The sequence below is a fragment of the Staurois parvus genome, unplaced genomic scaffold, assembly GCF_062004578.1.
Source record: "Staurois parvus isolate SC_StPar_1 unplaced genomic scaffold, SC_StPar_1.0 ptg000390l, whole genome shotgun sequence".
NCBI lineage: Eukaryota > Metazoa > Chordata > Amphibia > Anura > Ranidae > Staurois > Staurois parvus.
This window is the reverse complement of record NW_028318186.1, coordinates 5,908,560-5,932,922: the sequence shown is the minus strand read 5'-3', so window position 1 is coordinate 5,932,922 and position 24,363 is coordinate 5,908,560. Positions and strand designations below refer to the sequence as shown.

General features: G+C 40.6%; 1 protein-coding gene across 2 annotated transcripts in view; it reads right to left on the bottom strand.

Moving 5' to 3' along the window:
- Positions 1-23,752, bottom strand: part of LOC149455647 (cytochrome P450 2K1-like) — a 38,228-nt gene extending 14,476 nt beyond the window's left edge. The window contains exons 1-7 of one of the 2 annotated variants that reach the window (XM_089686039.1): positions 23,628-23,752; positions 18,090-18,282; positions 16,874-17,036; positions 12,784-12,933; positions 8,722-8,882; positions 5,184-5,360; positions 3,718-3,859 (exon numbers count right to left, since the gene is read on the bottom strand). In XM_089686039.1, coding sequence (XP_089542165.1) covers positions 3,718-3,859; positions 5,184-5,360; positions 8,722-8,882; positions 12,784-12,933; positions 16,874-17,036; positions 18,090-18,263 — 967 coding nt within the window. In that variant the 5' untranslated portion in view covers positions 18,264-18,282; positions 23,628-23,752. Of the gene's footprint in view, positions 1-3,717; positions 3,860-5,183; positions 5,361-8,721; positions 8,883-12,783; positions 12,934-16,873; positions 17,037-18,089; positions 18,295-23,627 lie in introns of those variants that run through there. The other variant, XM_089686038.1, reaches the window with a different exon arrangement.
- Positions 23,753-24,363: the final 611 nt, after the last annotated feature.

Sequence of the window (24,363 nt, the reverse complement as noted above, 5' to 3'; positions counted from 1 at the left end):
TAGATCAGTTACCTCCAAGATCTTAACTATTTCCTTACCGTCTATCACAGCAACATTGGAAGCCTGGATAATAGGGATAAATAAATTATCGGACTTATCCCCCAAAATTCAAATTCATATCCCCCTCTCTGCATACGAATATTTAATTCCAAATCTTAACACTAAACCCCTAAGAGATCTTGGTTACAACACTTTTGCCGATATAGGAAATTTGGTCCCAAGTAAAGGCCTACACCCTTTTTTGCAGATCAAAGGATTTCTTGGCACTGGTCTGAAGACGTGGCTAGAAATAGACTCTAAGATATGGCATACTATTAATAATCCTATTAGACTGAAAAAAGGAATCTCCTGGTTCTATAAAATTCTACATTATGATAATGACCTATCCACACTAAGTTGTATAGGAAAGTGGGAAAGGGATCTTCAAAGATCCTTCACACGAGATGAATGGGAGAATGCCATGGGTAGCAATTTGAGCATTACTAACTGTACCAACCTCAGGGCCTGGTCTGTGCACATTTCGGCACGGTACCATTTTTTTTATTTTCTTACTTTTCTTATTTATTTATTTATTATCACTCCCACGTTTGTCACTTTTTCTTTGCCTTATGTGTGTGTTTTCACGGATGGAGGGTGTGGGTCCTCGGGCCTAACCTGAAGTCTAGGGGGAGGATGTGTGGCCATACGGTTCCTTCCTCCCCTGATCCCTAGGGGGTTTTCTCTTCGGGAGAACCCCCTCGCCTAGTACTGGATGTCCGGCTTCGGCTGGGCATAAGGAACGGTGGTCCACCAGGCCTTTTGGCCAGGAGGACCAAATGGGAACCTTGTCCCTGTCAGGAGCTTCGTGCCCCGGGGGATCAGGCGAACGGTCCAACCCTTTCGGGGGTAGGACAAACACACCCCTAAGTGCACGTTTTTCGTGTGGTGTTTTGCACTTGCACTTTTTTGCGGACACTTACGGGTTTTTTCGATATAGTTGCACGTTTGCGGACTTTAAAAAAAAAAAAAAAAAACTGTACCAACCACTGCGAATGTTCCCTGAAATTTCTGCATTACAGCTACTTTACTCCATATAAGTTATCGAAAATGTACCCCAACGTTTCTCCACTGTGTTGGAGGAATTGTGGCGGTGAAGGGAACATTCTCCATATTATGTGGAAGTGTCCTCGCCTACAGCTGTTTTGGCAAGAGGTCTTTGCTATTATTTCCAGGGTATCGGGCGTAACATTCATCCCAATACCAGGCTTAGCCTTACTTAATATCACTTTGAACCTTTTCATGGGTAATTATAGAACCATAATAGGTCATATCCGCTAGACTGGCTATCACCACTAAATGGAAATCAACCAATATTCCTTCCATCTTAGAAGTGACTCACAGAGTACAGACACATTATGTATGTGAGAGAGCCTTAGCAGTTACCCATCAATCTATGGGGAAATTTGAAACAAAGTGGTCCCGATGGAACAAGATATTCTCTGTCAGGGAATGGGAAGATCGCCACGGCGATCGAATCTGCACATGCGTAGAATCCTGACAAAACGTACAGGCAGGCGGGCACTAGGACCCAGGCGTGCCTGTCACCAATGACAGCGCCGGGAAAGCACTAAGACCCAGGAGCGCCTGTCAGAAGTCGGGTGGGCTATTTAAACCCGGCTCGTGCAATGCTCAAGTGCCGTATGGTCTTACCTGTTTTCCTGAAGTTCCTGATTGTAGATTGTTTTGTTGCCGACCCTACCTGACCCTGATTTGCATTCTGTCTCCTGCTCTGATCCCTGGCTTGTCTAACCATTCTCCTGCTTAACCCTGTACGTTCTGATCTGTTAACGAACCCAGCTTGTGACCTGTTTATCCCTCTGCCTGCTGATTTTGTACTACGCCGCCACCTCTGTTACCGACCCGGCTTGCCCGACGCTGCTCCTTTTACCTCCTTACATCAGACTCTCACCTGCTATACACCTCCAACGGTGCTTCTACCACAGCTGGGTGAACCCAGGGGCCGCGACCTGGTCTCGGCCTGCTCCAAGTCCATTCCCACCATCGGGGCCCTGGTGAACAAGCAGGTCAGAGCTTAGATTCTGCGCCTTGGGGTAATCCGGTCTGTGGAGTGCTAGAGGCTACCGCGGTTGGATCCCTGACATTCTCGTCTAATAACTGTATTGTTTAGAGTTGAGTGAGAGATGGTCCTAGATATTAAGGTGCAAGCTCTGTTATCTTTTCTCCCTTAGGATTGCTTTGGTTCTCACTTTCTTCCTTTTTCTCTTACCTCCTGGTACTTTCTTTGTTTGGTTCATCTCTTTTCCTTCTTGTTTTCTATACTAATATTCTCAAGAGGTTTGGTACAGATGGGCTCGTGCATCCGAATTTACTATGATTAATGTTAAGTAAACTTCTATGCAAGTACAGTATGTTATATGTGTAACCATTTGGATTGGAAGTGTAACCTCCATCTATTGCAATTTATAGTTGATGTATATTTTGTTCATGGCCGTGGCCTTCTTATATCTGCTATAGCAACATTAAGGCTGTATTTGGTATACTGTGTTGAGCAAGGAATGTGTGTACCCAATTTCTAACTTGAACCTTGTATTCTTGTACTTTTTACACAAAATTCTAATAAAAAAGATTTGAAAAGAAAGGCTTAATTGCTCATCTAGTCTAGGGGAAAGTAAATGCTTGTTAACTTACCTGATCCTCCACTCCAACAGTTTCTCCACGCGCTATTGGTGGACTGTCTGTTGGTGTCATCATGATCTATGCAGGACTATGGACCTTATATTGACCTTGACAACATCAGTAATTTAGATAGCTGAAGTGAAGGGAAGAAGACACTGCAGGGACCAATCTAGCAGTGTGTAAGAGTGTAGAATCTGGTAAGTAAATCTACATTAACAAATCCCCTAGACCTAAACGAGCAATAACCCTTGCAGTGAGGGCAGTTTTCAAGTCTCCCAGAGTTGAGATTTAAGGAGACATCTTTTGGACACCTAATGTCACCCTTGCACCTTGCTGAAGCTGAATGATCACAGACTGTGCTTGATCTGCTGCTTCAACCTCTGATGTTTGACAGCTCTGAAACTGGAAATGATCTACAACTGAATGCGCTTCCTGATTCATAATTTAAAGGGAGGTTTAGCAAACAAAACTTTGATGGTTTCTCTCTGCTCTCTATTCTTACAGTTGGCATAGAGACTTGGGGGCAATGGCACATTTCCATACATGTGGAAGTATACAGGCAGCTTTACAGCTTACTGAATCACTTCTACAAGAAAAGTGTCAGCAAAGTAAAAACATACACGTACACATACTCTTTGCTGCTATAGTGGCCATGAGTTTATTTACAGGCTGTAACAGCTGACACAATAGTTAGAGTGGCAGCAGTGAAAGGGTTAAAGTGAGAGAAGGATTGAAGCTGCCAATAATGGCTATCTTCCCAAAACTGCAGGCTGTGCCTTGCATCAGTTTTTGATTCACAGGTCTGAAGCATGCATGTTTTAAATGAGTGTCAGAAAAGCATCAACGTCCCAAAGTAATTTTAAAAAGAACGTCTAGGGATCGTTGCCTCTATAATATTCCCAATACATAATCTTCTTTAACCCCCAGGATTGTAAAATCAGTGCAACATGTAAAGGTAATGTCACTAGAGACAAAAACTTTATACAATCCAAACCATTTTATGGGTTGTAATTTGGCACATCTTGAATTCTTTTATCTTACTTTGTATCTCTGGGTATTTCATCATTAGAAGGAGGCCCCATCGCAAAGTTGTGGATGTCGTTTCCATTCCAGCAGCAAACAAGTTGCCGACCAGTACTAATAAATTGTTATCGTGGTAATACAGAGTAGATTCTGGCTTCCCCTAGAGAAATGGAGATAGATGGTATTGGGACATTTATTGTAGATGCAATGGAGTAGCAGTTCTCCCACAACAGTTCCATGTCTACATATCTATTGCAGGATATATGAAGAATGAGCTGAAGAGAAGGAAAAATGTTCATCATATAAAATATCCTAGCAGAAAATACAGGGAGATTTCCCTAGTGGAGACAGACATAAAATCCTAACTGAGGTTCTAACTCCTTACCATTCCATTAAAAAGAAAATATTTTGGCTTGATACCATTGAAGTGTCCCTTTTGGAAGATGTGTCCTCTATCCTGACTCACCAGAACGCTGTCATGCTATCATTGTGGAAGTGCAAAGTAGATTCTGGCTTTCACTGCACAACAGAGCCAGGGATGGAATAGAAATGGAAAATCAATATCCTATCTTTTCACATCTCATTGCCATAGTCAAGGCTATAGTTATCATAAAGTCCTCATTGACCAGTGCCTAGAGTGGTAGGGTTAGGGGACACATCAAAAAAGCCAAAACTTACATAATTATGATGACTCTTTTTGTTCCATCTTTTGTCCACCTCTAAACATTCGTCATTTAGTTCAGGTAGAGAAAAGGGAAGGGAAAAGAGGTGCAGTGAATGATGAGAGCAATAATGTTTTACAGATTTTTACAGCACTGGCAAAATGAACCCATTTATTAAGCTTTATTTTAGGTGACCATCAAAAATTAACTTTCAAGACCAGAGATTTATATAACCCCCTTCTGACTGTCATCCATAAATAAACCTATGCTAAGGTTACATTCCACTGAGAACTGGTAGCCAGCACCTGTGCTGGCTGCTAGTTCTGCTCCAGTGATGTGCAGTCAGATACAGCCATTGAGAGCCAAACACCATGGTCCTCAGTCATGTGATGACTACTGTGCCTCATAGAGATAGGTACTCTGGTAAAAGACTTTAGCTTCTACAGTTAAAGGTGGACAGTAAAAAAGAAAATTATAACAAGTAAAATAATTAAAACAAGGTGTTGTAGTCAAATATTATTTTTTTTCATTTATGCCAAATTGTCAGTTTATAATAAGAAAAATTAGTATTTTGTTTATTAAAACAACTTGGCAAACCAAAGACATAAATATCATTAAAATACAGTGACATTTTTTTAGGACAACTAGTCATATGGTTTTATTCAAGTTAACCAACACATATGGATACTAAATTTAGCCTGATATCTAAATATCAATGACCCCCCCCCCATTCATCAAATGGATAAACAAATCCACATATTAGATGGATCTATTTGTTAATTACATGGCAATCAACAGTAATTGATTAAGCAGAACTTGTACCTCTTGCTGTTTTGCCAGAAATGCATCGATAAGGTTCCTTTGGTCATTTACGTCCAATGTTTTCTTCTGTTTTGTAAATTCCTCCCTTATAAAAGCTTGCATTTCTCCAAAGTTTTTAAAGATTTTCTGATGGCTGCCAGGGAGTAGGCCTATTAGTCTTGGAAACATGTTGTAAAGCTTAAGAAAAAAAACACATTTTTTCATGAAATATATACTATTACAAGAACATAACTAAAGGATTGGTCAGTTCAAGTTCTTTCTTTTCACCTTTAAATAATTACAATGACTCCATTACATGGGTTTACAAAGGGCCACAGCAGCCTTTGATAAGAAGCATAAACAAAGTAATTTAACCACTTGCCTACTGGCCACTTATACCACTTTGTGCCCTGGCCAATTTTCAGCTTTCAGCACTGTTGCACTTTTAATGACAATTGCGAGGTCATGCAACATTGTACCCATATGAAATTGTTATAATTTTTTTCACACAAAGAAAACTTTCTTTCTGTGGTATTTAATTGCCACTGGTTTTTTTGATTTTTTGCACTATAAACAAAAAGAGAGCAAAAAATTTGAAAAAAAAGTTTTTCTTTGTTTCTATTATAAACTTTTGCAAACAGGTAATTTTTCTCCTTCACTGATGTACGTTGATGAGGCTGCACTGATAGGCAGCACCGATGGACACTGATAGGCAGTACTGATGGGCACTGATGAGGTGGCAAGGATAGGCAGCACTGATGGGCACTGATGAGGCTGCAATGATGACGTGGCACTGGTGAGGCGGCACTGGTGGGCATTGATGAGGAGGTACTGATTCTTTCTTGGATACACATAATATAACTGGATACTAACATTTATAGGTAATGTTGATCCAGGGAATATCCGACTGCCTCTCTGGGCATCAGGAAGGAATTTATATATAAAAAAAACAAGAGCAGAGGAAAAATAATCCAAAAGAGCCCTCTTAAACAGTTGTCACTCTAACAAATGGACTCATTTGGATATTTCCTTTCTACTCTTTTTAAGGTGGCAACTGAAAAATGTTGAATTTCCTAAAACTCTCTTTCCCAGTGATAATCATCATAAAATCAAATTTTAGAGCAAGAATCACTTCAGGGTACACAAATAGCTATACAATCTTGATTAAAGCTCTAAAATTCTATCTATCAGAGTGACATTGCTGACTGCGTGTTTAGAGGTTTTAAGTACAGAGAAGGGCAACCAAACTGATAAGAGGCATGGAGGAGATCAGCTATGAGGAAAGATTAGAGGAACTGAATGTATTCTCTCTTGAGAAGAGGAGATTAAGGGGGGATATGATCAACATGTATAAATACATCAGTGGTTCATATAGTGAACTCGGTGTAGAGTTATTCACCCTGAGGTCATCAAACAGGACAAGGGGTCACTCTATATGTCTAGAGGAAACAAAATTTAATCACCAAACACAGAAAGGTTTCTTCACAGTGAGAGCTGTGAAAATGTAGAATAGACTCCCTCAAAAGTTGGTTCTGGCCAGCTCAGTGGATTGCTTCACAAAAGGCCTGGATTGTTCCTTAGATACACAGAATATAACTGGATACTAACATTTATAGGTAAAGTTGATCCAGGGAATATCCAATTGCCTCTTGTGGGATCAGGAAGGAATTTGTTTCCCTGCAGGAGCAAATGGGATCATTCTTTGCTGGATTTTAACTTAACTTTTTAGGATAATAACTTTTTTTTTTAAGGTTGAACTGGATGGACTTTGTCTTTTTTCAGCCAGACTAACTATGTAGCTGATGATGCAGCAAAGATGGGCACTGATAGGCGGCACTGATGGGAGACATTGATGGGAAGTGCTGACTGATGGCAATGATTGACAGCACTGACTGGCAGCACTGACTGATGGCACTGATGAGTGGCACTGATGGGTGGCACTGATGAGCACAATTGCTGGGCAGGATGATGGGTGGCACTGCTGGGGGGCACTGATGGGTGGCACTGTTGGGCACAGATGAGTGGCACTGTTGGGCACTGATGGGAACTGGTGGGAGGCACTGCTGGGCACTGATGGTTAGTGGTGGGAGGCACTTCTGGGCACTGGTGGGTGGCACTGGTGGGTAGCTCTGCTGGGCGGCACTGCAGGGCACAGATCATCAGGGCTTTTAGTCAGTTTTCATCCTTCTGCACGCTGAATTTTCTAGGCTTGTAGACTTACTAACTTACACATTAGCCGTGTTTGGTATAGTGTGTCAAACACTTTGGCAAAATCCAAGTATACTCTGTCCACAGCCACTCCTTTGTCTATATTTTTGCTTACCTCCTCGTAAAAAGAAATTCGATTTTCTTGACAAGTTTGTGTTTTTTTTGTGAATCCATGCTCACTATTGCCTAAAATATTGTTTTCTAGCAACAGCTCCACTATGTGATCTTTTATTAAACTATCTCAAGCATATTCCCAACTATATAAATTAAACCAACTAGTCTGTAATTACAGGGTAAATACTTTGATCTGTTTTTAAATATTGGCACCACATTGGTCATTGTGGGTGTGGGTGTCTGCCATCTGGTCCAGAATGCTTTATTCACCTTTACTTTGTCTAAATGCTTCAGAACCATTTACATTTTGAGCCTATGTGGATCATTTGGGGCTGTGTCAATAATATTCCCAAAGTTGTTCCCAATAGCATCCAATAAGGTTTTACTTTTGATGTTATTGAAAAAAGTTGATTTGTCAAAGTTTACAACATTATGTTTATCTATTCAACAGTTTTCATTAATTGAACCCCATTATAGCTAGGAGCTGAAGTAATTACCTACCCAGGAACAAACTGTACCAATTGTACCAACTGCTGCCTCTGAAAAGACAAGCTGAACGTTAATATTATGTGCCCCAAAGGATACTGAGATACTGGTCCCAACACTTCAGACTGCACTCTGGTATTTATACAGTAGGTATGCTAATCATTTAAAGGATAAGTTCACCTTTTGGACAAAAATAATAAATGCACATTTTTTTTGCAGGTAAAAAAATGTGCATTTATTATTTTTGTCCAAAGGAGCCTGTAAAGCATTGTGGTGCCATGCAGGTCTCCTGCAGACTGGTCAGAATAACTGCTTGCCGTACAGGATGTACGAGTAAGCAGAAATACTGACAGGAAACTTCAATGAACTACTACGATGCTACAAGCTCACAAGTGCTAAGGCTCTCGGGACTTGTAGGCACTTATTCACAGAACACTGTGAATGAGCGATGCAGCCATGTGGGTGACCACGCTGTTTTCAAACCTGGCAGATAGTACAGGGAAACTTCTCCCTGTATTATCTGTCGGGGGGAGGGGGGCGCGGGCGTGGCTGCAGCTATGGGAGCATGATACATGTTCCGCCTTAAAAATGGGTGGAACATGTAGCATGTTCCAAAGGTGAACTTATCCTGCAAGATTCTGTCTCACATGGCTTCATGGTTTGTCATGAAAAAAAAAGCTCTGCCTTTAATACAGGAACATCTGAACGGAAGAGGTAAGGCTTAGACCTTTCAACTGATGGTTGCACTTACTCTCATCATAATACCTCCAATGCTTCTGATGTTTTCATTAATTATGCGCATGAGCTTCAGTATGCTTGAATCACCATATTCAAATCTTTCACCCAATAATATAGACACGATTATATTGGCTACAGCAGCGTTGATGATGGTCATAGTTTCAAAGGGTTCCCCTTAAAAAAAAACCAAAGATTTGAAAAAACTAGATTCATGACAAATCTAGACAACTAATTTTTAAACCAACAGCATTGTATTGGAGTAATGGTAAAAAAAAAAACAACCTGACTGATTGACCTTCACACTTGTGGAAGGAATTGACTGACAAAACCATTTTCTGTGGCTTCATCAAACATAGGTTCCTTTCAACCATTTCTTTCTCTTGGTTTACAAAATTTTACTGAGCTATAGGTATGTAGAAAACAAGTAAAAGCAAACTGATACTTTATCAGTTTACTGGTGATTTCTATACTAATGGTTTTGTATAGTAGCCATTTAACAAATTAGGGACTTAAAGCTGAAATCCAGACAGATATAAAAGACACAAATAAATGCAGCAAAGTTGGGAACCTGGTTTGCTCATATAGATACTGCTGGCCAGTAACTCTCCTCATCCAGCACTTAATTTCCCTATATAGCTTCAAACAGGAAACCTATCTATTCTGAGTCAATTCTACACTGCTCAAAAAAATTTAAGAAACACTTTTTACTCAGAGTATAGCATCAAGTCAATGAAACTCCTGGGATATTGATCTGGTCAGTTAAGTAGCAGAGGGGGTTGTTAATCAGTTTCAGCTGCTTTGGTGTTAATGAAATTAACAACAGGTGCACTTAATGGGCAACAATGAGATGACCCAAACAACAGGAATGGTTTTACAGGTTGAGACCACTGACATTTATTCCCTACAGATCTTTTCTGGTTGTTTTTCACTAGTTTTGCATTTGGCTAGGGTCAGTGTCAACACTGATAGCATGAGGCGATACCTGGACCCTACAGAAGTTGCACAGGCAATCCAACTCCAGAATGGCGCTTCAATACGTGCCATTTCCGGAAGGTTTGCTGTGTCTCCCAGCACAGTGTCAAGAGTGAGGAGATTCCAGGAGACAGGCATTTACTCTAGGAGAGCTAGACAGGACTGTAGAAGGTCCTTAACCCATCTGCAGTACTTGTATCTGCTCCTTTGTGCAAGGAGGAACAAGATGAGCACTGGCAGAGTCCAGCAAAATGACCTCCAGCAGGTCACTGGTGTGAATGTCTCTGACCAAACAATCATAAACAGACTTCATAAGGGTGGCCTGAGGGGCTGATGTCCTCGAGTGGGCCCTGTAATCACTGTCTTGCACCATAGAGCTCAATTAACATTTGCCATTGAACACCAGAATTGGCAGATCCACCACTGGTGCCTTGTGTTTTTCACAGATGAGAGCAGGTTCACCCTGAGCACACGTGACAGACGTGAAAGGGTCTGGAGAAGCTGTGGAGAACATTATGCTGCCTGTAACATCATTCAGCATGATCGTTTTGGTGGTGGATCAGTGATGGTCTGGGGAGGTTTATCCATGGAGGGATACACAGACCTCTACAGGATAGATAATGGCATTCTGACTGGATGAAATCCTTGGACCCATTGTCAGGCCCTACGCTGGTGCAGTGGGTCCTGGGTATGCAAGCAGTTCCTGGAGGATGAAGGAATTGATACCAATTAATGGCCCTCACGCTCACCTTAGCTAAATCCAACAGAACACCTCTGGGGTATCATGTTTTGGTCCATCTGATGCCACGAGGTTGCACCTCAGACTGTCCAGGTCCTCAGTGATGCCCTGGTCCAGATCTGGGAGGAAATACCCCAGGACACCATCCATTGTCTCATTAGGAGCAATGGAGTACCATTTTGAGTTGCTGCAATGAAATGTCAGCAAAATGGACTAGCCTGCTGCTGCTGGGTGTCCATGAATTCAGTCCTCTGTAGGTTGATAATTTTAATTTCCAACAAACAATGGGGCATCCTTACGTTCCTAACATATTACCCAGTCCATATCAGTATACAGTTGCAAGAAAAAGTATGTGAAACCCTTGGGATTATGTGGAGTTTTGCATGAATTGGGCATAAAATGTGCTCTGAAAGTCATCTAAGTCACAGCAATAGAAGAACACAGTCTGCTGAACATAATACTACACAAACATTAGATGTTGCCATGGTTTAATTGCACATAACATGTAAACATTCACAGTGCAGGGAAGAAAAAGTATGTGAGGCCCTAACTTAATGACTTCTCCCAGAGCTAATTGGAGCCAGGAGTGAGCCAACCTTGACTCCAATTAGTGTGATGATATTGGATGCATTGCTGACAGCTGTCCTGCCCTTAAAAACACACACCTGTTTTGGGTTTACTGGTTTCAAGAAGCACTGTCTGATGTGAACCATGCCTCGCAGAAAAGAGCTCTTAGAAGACCTACGATCAAGAATTGTTGACTTGCATGAAGCTGGAAAGGGTTACAAAAGTATCTCCAAAAGCCTTGATGTTCATGTGTCCCCAGTAAGACAGACTGTCTACAAATGGAGAAAGATTAGCACTGTTGCTACTCTCCCTAGGTGTGGTCGTCCTGTAAAAATGACTGCAAGAGCACAGCGCAGAATGCTGCATGAGGTAAAGAAGAATCCCAGAGTGTCAGCTAAAGACCTACAGAAATCTCTGGCACATGCTAACATTTTTGTTGACACATCTACAATAAGGAAAACATTAAACAAGAATGGAGTACATGGGAGGACACCACGGAGGAAGCCATTGCTGTCCAAAAAGAATATTGCAGCACGTTTGAAGTTTGCAAAAGAGCACCTGGATGTTCCACAGCACTACTGGCAAAATATACTGTGGACAGATGGAACCAAGATCGAGTTGTTTGGGAAGAACACACAACACTATGTGTGGAGAAAAAAAGGCACAGCACACCAACATCAAAACCTCATCCCCACTGTAAAACATGGCGGAGGGAGCATCATGGTTTGGGGCTGCTTTGCTGCCTCAGGGCCTGGAGGGATTGTTGTCATTGATGGGAAAATGAATTCCAGAGTTTATCAAGACATTTTGCAGGAAAACGTATGACCATCTGTCTGCCAACTGAAGCTCTGCAGAGGATGGATGATGCAACAGGACAATGACCCAAAGCATACAAGTAATTCAACAAAACAATGGCTGCAACAGCACAGAATACGCCTTCTGGAGTGACCTAGTCAGAGTCCTGACCTCAACCCGATTGAAATGCTGTGGCATGACCTTAAGAGAGCGATTCACACCAGACATCCCAAGAATATTGCTACACTGAAACAGTTTTGTGAAGAGGAGTGGTCCAAAATTACTCCAGATCGTTGTGCAGGTCTGATCTGCAACTACAGGAAACGTTTGGTTGAGCTTATTGCTGCCAAAGGGGAGGAAAACCAGTTATTAAGTCCAAAGGTTCACATACTTTTTCCTCCCTGCACTGTGAATGTTTACATGTTATGTGCAATTAAACCATGGCAACATCTAATGTTTGTGTAGTATTATGTTCAGCACACTGTGTTCTTCTATTGTTGTGACTTAGATGACGTTCAGAGCACATTTTATGCCCAATTCATGCAAAACTCCATGTAATCCCAAGGGGTTCACATACTTTTTCTTGCAACTGTAGGTATCCAGCATGATATTTTTCAAAGTGTTCCTTTATTTTTTTTGAGCAGTGTAGGTTCTTATTTTAACTGAAGCCCTGATGAAAGAGGAGTTTTCTCTGTCCCCCCAAAAGGCAATGGATGTTTTTTAGTATAAACAAATAAATTAATTTGGTTTCTTTTATCCTTTGGTCTGCTGCTCCTCCCTTTAGTGCATGTTCTTTTCTGGTAACGTGCTGGGGTACCCAATGGAGGGTAGCCTTGTCTGTTCTGAGAGGTCTAACCTAAGCCAGTGACCTCTTCAATTGTTTTAGTCCACTTACTGCTTTGTATGATCTCCCTGCACCTCTTGGATGCTCTTTCTTTATTGGAGATTAGTAGAAGAGATTCATTATGATTACAAGGAACCCATACACTAGTACAAACTCACCTTTGAAGGATTTGAACTCTTGCAATAAACATTGTGCTTCCTCTTGAATTTTGTTTTCTATAGATTTCTTTCCCATTCCAAAATCCCGTAATGTTGAAAGTGTAAATCTTCTCATTACCTTCCAGTTTTCTCCATGGGCACCTATTATACCTGAAAAGAATTTACATTTTTAGTGATTTATCTAGGTTAAGCAACTTTTAACTATTAAGCAACTTTTCTCATTACTCAATTACTTTCAATTAATCTTTATTTCAACTCCATATACCTGTCAGGTTAATGTTTGGGAACATAAATATGCATGCTGTCTAACTAAGAAGATGGACCGCAGCTTCATTATAGCTTATACATACGAGCATGTGCACACGGACATGCGTGCACTTCCACTTCGGGCAAGTGGGCTATTTAAACCTGAACTCTACACTAGCATTTGCTGAATGATCTTCTGTCTTGTTCCTATTATCCAGTTCCTGGTAAGCATACTGATCCTGTCACTGACCCAGCATCCCATTTGACCTTGCTCTTGTATTATCCTTGTCTGCTTGTGTTCAATGTCTGCCTCTGCTACTGACCATGGCTTGGACTACTGACCACACTTTTGCCTAATGAATCTGTACCTCGCTGCCAAATTGTTGCCGACTTCTGCCTGTTCCTGGCTCTAATTTAGGGGATATGATAGCGACATACAAATCGCTAAATAGTGAAAACTTTTCAGTTTTGAGAAACCTGGCCACTCAATAAAGTTGTATGAAAATGTGTTTAATTTCAAACTGCGTAAGGTCATATTTAATGAAACTGCATAATGCCTAATTTTATTTCTCTTCATGTAACACCTATGTGCCTATTTTATGTTAACTATTGATCTAGGCATGTATATTTGTAATATGACCACAATTGGTCAACACATCATTGTTTGTTGTGATACAAACCCTTTAAAAGAAGGAATTGAAAACAAAAAAATGCATAAGAGGTTGTTTCTTGTTAGAGTGGTAAGGATGTGGAACTCCCTTCCACAATTAGTGGTGTCAGTGGGGGAGTGTCAATAATAAAAAAAAACTTTTTTATGGGCATCTTAATAAACACAATATATGCAAGGATATGTGAAATGGTAATGACCTTGTGGACCGTGTCTCAATGTCTAGGGGTGCTCAAATTGTGCAAGAGGCCACCCTCATCATCACAGGCTCTGCATACAGGTACATGATAATAACCTAATATACTGTTTGCTCTAGGACTGTATGTTTTTCCCCTTTTGTATACTGTATAGATATTCCACTTTATATAAAAAGCACATCTAAACTTAAGAACAAGAATGTTATATTTTTCAGCTTACCAGTGCTTAGATTTGGTGGCTGCATAAGTTTTCTTTATCATGCTCTTTTTTTTTCCCTTTATGTTCAATTGGTGAACCTGCCAGTAACACGCTTCCTGTAATGGGGTGAAAATGCTCACTCACAGTATGGTATCTATGGCAGGGAGGCATTGTCACCTACAAAAGAGTCCTGGGAAGGGTAATAACATTGCTTGGGATCAGGGGCGGACTGACAATTCATGGGGCCCCCAGGCAATAGGGGATCATGGGGCCCCTTTGTCCTTGCCTAAACTCCAAAAAGCCTATGAAAAAGGTACCAGGGGCATCTCATGGGGCCCCCTACTGACCCCGGGCCCTCGGGCAGTGCCCAAGTTTCCAAATGGTTAGTCTGCCCCTGCTTGGGATTTCAATTAAGTACACAAGTTACAAGGGCATTGAGTTTCTAGCAGGTATTTTTTTGTATTTGAAGAAAATATACTAAGCCTATGAAAAGAAAACTGATGCAACCACCACATCTAAGAACTGGTTAGGTGCAATATATTAAATGATTGCTCTTAGGTTAATAATTTTTAATGCCATATATCCTAAAAGACTGCAGGTAATCCACCTCATGTATTGCTCCCTTATATGCTAATAGATTGCGAGCGTTCCACATTCTTTATAACTGCCTTGTATTATAATAGATGGTAAGCTCCATCACCTTCTTGATGACTGCCTTATACCCTAATAGACTAAAATGTTCCACCTGCTGTATTATTCCCTTATATCCTAATGAACTGCAATATATCTCTCCTTCTGTATCCTCCCTTATACCATAATAGATTGTAATCTCTTCCAACTTCTGTATCCTCTCTTTTACCAGAATAGGCTGTGAGCTGTTCCACCTTCTGTATTACTTGCTTGTACCATAATAAAGTGTAAACTCTCCCTTCTTATGTATTACCGCAATATACCGTAGTAGACTGTAAGCTCTTCCTCCATCTGTACTCCACCCTAAAGCAGAACTAAGGCAGGCCATAGACATAGAGTGAACTTCTTTCCTGCAACCTTTGATTCCAGCCACTTTACATTATTCTATTTTCATACCATTATCTTTCATCTAATATATACAATCATTATAATATATTGATATTCATTGTATACACCTGTATAATGTCCAGATTTCCTTTTTCCAATATACCTGATATATTATATATTTTTATTATTTTTTATTATCATTTCTAATTATTATATTTTATTATTTTAATTATTATTTTCTATACACTTCCTTATAAGTGTAGAGTCTCCCTTTTAAGAATTTTGAAAGTATATCATTTAAAATCCCCCTTTGTTTATATTCTTGTATATAAAAAATATATCTTTGTCATACATATATGTATGTGTATATATATATATATATATATATATATATATATATATTTAAAAGGTTGTATGTATATATGTGTGTATATAAGGATATATAGGTCTAATTTAAGATAGAATCTCCATCAATACTCATATATATACTCATAACAAAATAATTTGTTTATACTGCCTTTAGATTTGTATTAGTGAGTATCCAGTCCCCTTTAACAACTTCCCCCTCCCCTTCCAGGCCACAAATATAAACTAGGCACATCCTTCTTGCTCTCCTCTCTTTATGGTTTGACAAAGGAGGAGACTATATTTCCAAACATGTGACCACCCATTCTCCATTGACGTCACGACCTTGGACATCCTTTAGAGACTTGCGTTCCAGCGTGGTTACGGCATCAGCCCTGTCCACTCCATCTGGCTTCTCCAGGCTCTGCACCTCTTTCCAGTTTTATCCTGTACAGCTGCGCACAAGTGACACTCCTCTAGCCTCCTGGTGGTCCTTTCCACTAGAACCCACAATGGGCCTGCCTACCTTTGACGTGCCTGTAATTCATCTGGTTTTGTGAGTGTTTTTAACCTTTTGTTTTATCTGATGGTTAATTAAATTGATACACTTAGATGGTGCACCTTCTGTTTTTTTTTTTTGTTCATTTAGTGCACTGAGACCATCCAATACTCTGTCAAAGTGCTGCAGCCTCTGTATTAGTGACTGTTCACACTCTGGACGTCTCTTTGGGACCCTAAGAATTTTTTCACTGTTTGCGCCATTGAGCTTTTTTCCTATGACATTCCAGTTCTCTGCAAAAAATATCCAATCTATCCAATTTTGCTTGCATATGACTGGATGATGGAAATCAGCAGAACGTCATTTTATTCACTAAGCTCTAGGGAAAATTCTCTTGAAAATGCAACTTCCGCTGCAAAAAGAACAGTTCATTTGCCTTTAGTAAATCAATTCAAATGTTTACTCTCACAAAATTTTTAAACATGTTGGAAAGCAAACCAATGTTATCAATTTTTTTTCCCACAGCTCACTTATTTTCTGCTACTTCACAGTGCCAGCCTGGCCTGTCTTAAAACGTCATAAAGTTTTAGTCCAAATCCAATGGGCCTCGAAGAACTAATCAGGCTTAACGGATTCTGGAGCCTGTGAGATACTGTGCAGGGATTTGTTAAGGGCAATTTTCCCAGTGGAGTGTGTGCCATACAGCAATAAAAACCTAACAAAGGCTCAAACTCAAACCTATCCCAATGTTATCCAAAATGAAATGAAAAGTTTTCTCATCAGCTGAACTTTAAATAACTATGTAATATAATGTAACTTTTCTGGATATTTTCTATTCTGAATGGAGATATTTAACATGTACAGTTCATCTGTCTATTTGAAAACTGCAGGGCTTTTTTATAGAACATTCTGTGATTTACCATTTCCATTTGATGTTCTAGCAATGAATGCATTATGTGGTCTTTCATAAAATTCCTCGGCATGGTTGACAAGTGCATCTTTAATAGTGTCATAACCACATAATACAACCATCTTCTCCATGGCCAGCTGGATGCTAAACACAGAGCCGTACTTCTCAGACAGCTACAAAAACAAAGCAACAAAAATTAATTATACATTAAGAAATATAATGGAAACGTTGACATGCGCAAGTTGGATGGATGTCAATATAATTTTTGGCTTATCTGTACTCTACACCGTGGACTTTGTATACACAGTTGGCTCTAGGCCATATTAAAGTCATTTGCATGTCAACTCTTATTGTCTAAAGAAAATGTATATTTTTATAAAGCATTCTTATGCCCCATGCAGCTCCTCAGTGGCTGATGCCTGCTCCCAACTTCTTCTACTTTACAGAGTAGAAGATAAGAAAGGATACCGAACTGGCAACAAAAGTAAGACAACAGCAGCAGAGACTGATGCTGCCTGTCCTCAATGAATGGATTCACATGGGCACAAAGATTGGTTATTTACTGGTCTGTTCTGACCATTAAGAAGCACCTCCTAATATAACAATCGGTACTCTCTAAGTGACTTTCATAAAGCATTTGGCCATTTATATGTAGTATTCTTGCAAGTAAAACAACGCCTAAGGACCAAGGTTTCTGTGTGCATCCTGCCTAATACTGAACAACATTGATCCCCAACCCTCTTCCATGTCCTATTTTTGTAGCAGGTGGTGAAGGTTAGGAAAGAATTGTAGTTCATTTGGACTTTGCACCCAAAATAATAGGCTAGACATGAGGTTCTTCAAGTTGGAAGACCTGGTGCAATCAAACCACTTAGTAGTGATTTGATTGCACGTGGTTCTCCCACTGCAAGTGTTGGTGTTCAGTAGGATGATCCAGTTTAGACACCATTTTGCCATTTCAATGTTTAGCTTTCCACTAGATAATGTCTACCTGTGTTGTTTACTTTTTATACCACAGTCCTTATAATGGTACTATAGTCCTTCTAATGGAACTTTGGTGACTGATCTATTGTGCCATTTTCTGTACAATGGCCATAGTACTACCTGTTCAACACCACTGATCTGGATGAAAATTCAACTAGTTTGATAGTAAGTTCTTGTATTGTCACTTGCTTCTACCATGCTCCATAATTTTTACAAAAACAGCAGAACAGGTGCTTTATTACCTTCATAAGGGCATAATGGGGTTTTTGTGATTCAATCATATACAAATTCCCAATGAATGGTAGAGGCCTTGGCCCTGGAGGGTAGTTTTTGTATTTTTGTTGTTTTTGATCACTATAGGTTTTGACTAAAAACAAAATAACTACGATGGATAGAAGAATTGTCACAGGATCCATGGCAGATGTGTCTTCAAATCTAAAGGGAATGGGGAAAACATAAACAGTTAACATTGTAAGCATTGTACATTGTAATAGACAAAACAGTTTGCATGTTTGTTTAGGCCCGTTCTAACCTAGAACATTTTTTCTGGTTAGGATACAGTGAAAACTTACAATCCTTTTATATTTTCAATGCTGTCTGTGTCCTATTGAAGAGATTCTTCTGCCTAGATACGAAGGTAAACTCCAGCTAAAATGTTTGCTTTGGATAGCACAGGGAAGATTTACTGCCTTTATCCAGATTTTGTTACTGTCAGGAGAGATAGTGATAGAAAATATCCAATTGGAATACAGACAAAAATAAAAAAAAACATAAAGTGAGAAAGGGTCAGAACTTCTCACAATCATTTTATTGATGTCTGTGCTGACTTGTCAAGATGACAACTGCACCCCCATTTCTTGCACAGGTGTCACTAAAATCCTAAATGGAGTTGTCTGTATCCACATTGAGGTAATTTACCCTAATACACCTAATTTTATTTTCTGTCTGACACCAGTCACCTGGACAGAAGTGAGGTAAAATCTGCCTAAAGGGAACACAGACAAGGGTTCTAACCAGGGGCAAACTGACAACTCATGGGGCCCCCGGGCAGTAGGGGATCATGGGACCACTGTATCCTTGCCCACACTCAAAGCACACCCAAAAAAGACTATAAAAAGGACCAGGGGCATTTCATGGGGCCCTATACTGACCCCGGGCCCTCGGGCAGCACCTGAGTGCTCGAATGGTCAGTCTGTCCCTGGTTCTAACCCTTCTGCAATCTGCTAAAAAATTTTATTAATACCTGTGTCCATATTAGAGGGTTTTCTATCACTTCCTGTTCTTTCCAACAGCTAACCAATAGACAGGAAGTGAGGAGAAATCTCCCAAGTGCTGAAAAAGGTGGCAATAAAAATTTTCCAGAGGCTTTAGGTTTTTCCCATCTTAAGCTTTAACATTTGACTCCTGGTTAAAGTGTCTGTTGTTGCATAGGGCGGTAAAAAAGGGTTAGTTCTTTGGTTCCATCTGCTTGAACTGTGGTAGTTAGCATACACATGTTTTTGGAGTCGATTATACGTGAATAAATATTTTTATGGGTAGAAACTAACATTTCATGCCTGATAAAAATAAATAGCTGAAAGGTTCTTACCTAAGAATAAGTTCAGGTTAGGTCCAAACTTTGGTACAGACCAAACCTGAAGGAGACTGTGACTCCCGCCCACTGTCACCCAATCAGCTGCAGCCAGAGCAGAGAAGAAGGGGTGCTGGTGGACATCATTGACTTAGTATGGCCACATGGCCCCATTTGGATCAAACCAAAGCTCAACTTTAGTCTTAGCCTTTTATAGCAATACAGTTGCTAGAAAAAGTATGTGAACCCCTTGGGATTACGTGGAGTTTTGCGTGAATTGGGCATAAAATGTGCTCTGAACGTCATCTAAGTCACAACAATAGAAGAACACAGTCTGCTGAACATAATACTACACAAACATTAGATGTTGCCATGGTTTAATTGCACATAACATGTAAACATTCACAGTGCAGGGAGGAAAAAGTATGTGAGGCCCTAGCTTAATGACTTCTCCCAGAGCTAATTGGAGCCAGGAGTGAGCCAACTTGACTCCAATCAGTGTGATGATATTGGATGTTTTTGCTGACAGCTGTCCTGCCCTTAAAAAACACACACCTGTTTTGGGTTTACTGGTTTCAAGAAGCACTGTCTGATGTGAACCATGCCTCGCAGAAAAGAGCTCTCAGAAGACCTACGATCAAGAATTGTTGACTTGCATGAAGCTGGAAAGGGTTACAAAAGTATCTCCAAAAGCCTTGATGTTCATGTGTCCATGGTAAGACAGACTGTCTACAAATGGAGAAAGTTTAGCACTGTTGCTACTCTCCCTAGGCATGGTCATCCTGTAAAAATGACTGCAAGAGCACAGCGCAGAATGATGCATAAGGTAAAGAAGAATCCCAGAGTGTCAGCTAAAGACCTACAGAAATCTCTGGCACATGCTAACATTTTTGTTGACACATCTACAATAAGGAAAACATTAAACAAGAATGGAGTACATGGGAGGACACCATGGAGGAAGCCATTGCTTTCCACCAACCTGGATGTTCCACAGCACTTCTGGCAAAATATACTGTGGACAGATGAAACCAAGATTGAGTTGTTTGGGAAGAACACACAACACTATGTGTGGAGAAAAAAAAGCACAGCACACCAACATCAAAACCTCATCCCCACTGTAAAACATGGCGGAGGGAGCATCATGGCTGCTTTGCTGCCTCTGGGCCTGGACGGATTGTTGTCATTGATGGGAAAATGAATTCCAGAGTTTATCAAGACATTTTGCAGGAAAACGTACAACCATCTGTCCTCCAACTGAAGCTCCGCATGAGGATGGGTGATGCAACAGGACAATGACCCAAAGCATACAAGTAATTCAACAAAACAATGGCTGCAACAGCACAGAATATGCCTTCTGGAGTGGCCCAGTCAGAGTCCTGACCTCAACCCGATTGAAATGCTGTGGCATGACCTTAAGAGAGCGATTTACACCAGACATCCCAAGAATATTGCTACACTGAAACAGTTTTGTGAAGAGGAGTGGTCCAAAATTACTCCAGATCGTTGTGCAGGTCTGATCTGCAACTACAGGAAATGTTTGGTTGAGCTTATTGCTGCCAAAGGGGAGGAAAATCAGTTATTAAGTCCAAAGGTTCACATACTTTTTCCTCCCTGCACTGTGAATGTTTACATGTTATGTGCAATTAAACCATGGCAACATCTAATGTTTGTGTAGTATTATGTTCAGCAGACTGTGTTCTTCTATTGTTGCAACTGTATATCCAAATGTATAGATGAAGAATGGGCTGGGAAAAGTAGGCATTTTCCTTCTAGGCCAGTACTAATAAGATATATTTGGCTGGTGGTCCTTAGTGGAGACAATTCAGACATCGATCAGATGGGGTCCTGCAGTCAATTACACTAGCTGGGCATTATATACAGTAGATACCTGCCCATTCAGACATGGTATTCCAACATATGGCATGAGGATGTCTTTCAGCATTGACTTCCTTTTCAGCACATGTCATGTGACCAAATGCCCAAAGTCACAGTTGAAGCTGATGCAAGAGGATATGAAATGAAATGTCACCATACTCCTTTAGGAACACCTACCTTTTACCATAGCCATGAATCACTGAGGCACCATGGAACATTTTGTGTGTTGCACGTTCTTTAGCCCACAGCAATTGTTCCTTGTCATGAACTGGCCAATTGAATGTATTTGACCTTCAAGCCAAAGGCTCTCAGTCCTCCCTTGCATAAAAATTCTCTCTTTGCTAATGGCCAACAGCTGTTTCACATGACATGCACTAACAAAACCCATCATGCTCAGCTTTTGCTGGTAAAATGTCAAGTGTCCAATTCATTTTATCTTTTTTTAAGTAATAAAGCTTGTCTTTAACAAAAAGTATTTAGAGACAATTTTATCATTACAACACAGAGATTACTCAAGATAATATGATGAAGGAAGGTCCTCATTTACAAATTGGACATGGTAGGTCAACTTTTTCAACCAGGGTTCTATAGAACACTAGGATTCCACCAGAGGTTGCTAGGGGTTCCTTGAGCAAAGAACAATTTATGCCTTTCAAATACGTTCCTGGTGACACCAAGTAACCATTCTTACTGAACACATACAGCATCCTTCTTATTGATTATCACACTAATATAGTCCCAATACATGATGCTCTCTGTTCTGTAGCCTGGGAGAGGAAAAAGACTACTGGGAGGATCTTTGGAACTATGAGAGACAGAGATGTCTCCTATCAAGCCAAAACTGGATGGGATTACAAGTCCTACAGTGACCTGTAAATATATGAATTAATAGCAGGGGTTCCCTGAGACTGGAAAACAATTTCAAAAGTTTCTCCAGGTTCAAAAGGTTTTAAAAGGCTGTGGTAGATCAATTAGCAATTTATTTGGAATAGAGGTAAGAATTTACAAAATATTTGCTAAAATCCTTTATCTGGAGAGACCCATATTCTATAATGTGTGTTTTCATTACCACCAGGCTTCATAATAGTTTTTATTCCAGGGTTGTACGGCTTTTGAATTTTAGGTCGAGGGGGTGGGCATTTAAAACAGAAGTAGGGGTTTGTTTTTCCCCCCAATTATACCTACCTAGGTGGATGCAGCATTGGTGTGATGCTGCTTCTTTCCCCCGCTGGCTGTAAGTGTGAAAACTCAGAGATCACATGACCACTGATTGCTGAGTTCTCACAGCCGCTCTGTGCAGAGAGCGGTAATTGTCAGTCTGCTCGCCACCCCCCCTTGGGCTCACTGGAGCACTGGGCTGTGGAAGGGGAGAGAGCGGCTGGCTCAGGCGCTCAGCAGATCACTGACAAGCTGAGTCAGGTGCCGCTCCAGACTCTGGGGTGGATCACGTCTTTAAAGTCGGGATCTTTCCACAGCCTGGACCAGCTGAGTGACATCAGCCGCCAGCAGGCTTCAGCCCGCTATCAGCTGAAAATGGGTCACAAGCAGGGGCGGAGTGACCATTTGGAAACTCAGGCACTGCCCGAGGGCCCGGGGTCAGTAGGGGGCCCCATAAGATGCCCCTGGTACCATTTTCATAGGCTTTTTTGAGTTTGGGCAAGGACACAGGGGCCCCATGATCCCCTATTGCCCGGGGGCCCCATGAGTTGTCAGTCCGCCCCTGGTCACAAGAATGCAGAATGAACTGCACAAACTTAGACTGAGTAGGCTGTGGATCCTAATTATTCTGTGCATGTTTTATATAGTTATGTTTGTTTTTATATGTATGATTGGATGTTTTTATGTAGGATGCTGGATGGGACTACATATGTATTTCATTTTATGATTTTTATCATAGAAGGATAATACATTTCTTGAATCTCACATCCAGACCATAGGAGGTGCTTTTGGTCCAGAGGCTACTGGCAAAGACTGTTATTAAATAGTTATTGCAATGTCCAGTTACAGCTTGTATTTTCCTTATACAATGTATGTCCTGTAAAGCCTTCAGTGCTACAGGCTGTGCCTGCATGACCGGTTTTACCTTCCATCTCCCCCTCGTTTGCCACATTACACATTTCCAGTACTAGATAACATAGTAAAATAGAAGTTAAAAAACTACAGCAAACAACACGTTAGCCAAACATTCATCTGTAATACACAGTAGTTACAGATTACAGCTATCTTTTCGTTGAAGATAGTCGTAATGCATATGCATCTGACAATATTACATGTCCATGTTGAATAGAAAAGACACGCATTCATGAATAAAAGCAACAATTTTAGATATCCTAACCTTCGCTGTTGGTGTTCTGGAAACAGGTTGGTCTCTCCTTATATGCTCCTCTCTGTTATCTTGCTTTGTACGCCAATGTGCGGAGGTTTATATTCTGTTGATATTTGACTCCACAAAGTCCAAGGCTACACCTCCTCTCCTCCCCTTCTGTAATAAACACACCGTGCTGCACAGGGTGATGACCATGCAGAATTTTGGTTAATGTTCTATTTATCTTTTATTGTATATTTGCCTATTATTTTAAACTGTAAATGTTAAAGTATAACCAAAGGCAAAACGTTTTTTAGTTTTCGATATCGATGGATCTGTGAAGTTTTTAGTGCAATCTGTGCCCCCATTAGGGAGATTCTCCCTCTCAATTTTTCCTGATTACAATTATCATTGTAAGTGAATGTAAAAAAAATAAAAAATAGGTTGTCCCAAGAAAAGTAATAGAGGGGACATTTTCCGGTGGGGACACTAGTTCTAGTGTATAAACAAATGGCAACCACCCCAATCTATAAGCCTAGGTTCACACCAGGTCCAGGACACCAGGACCGGCTACCCTTGGTGGTATCATGAGATGGAGGAAAGAGCTGGGAGGAAGGACAGGTTGTTCTCTCTTTCCAGCTTCTCCTCCTGCCACTACAGTTCTAGTTGACTACAGGATCTCCACTCTCCAGTGTTTGTTTATCCTCCCTCATCTCCTCCCAGCAAAGAATATGGATAGGGGGCGGGTAAGCAAACACTGCACAGT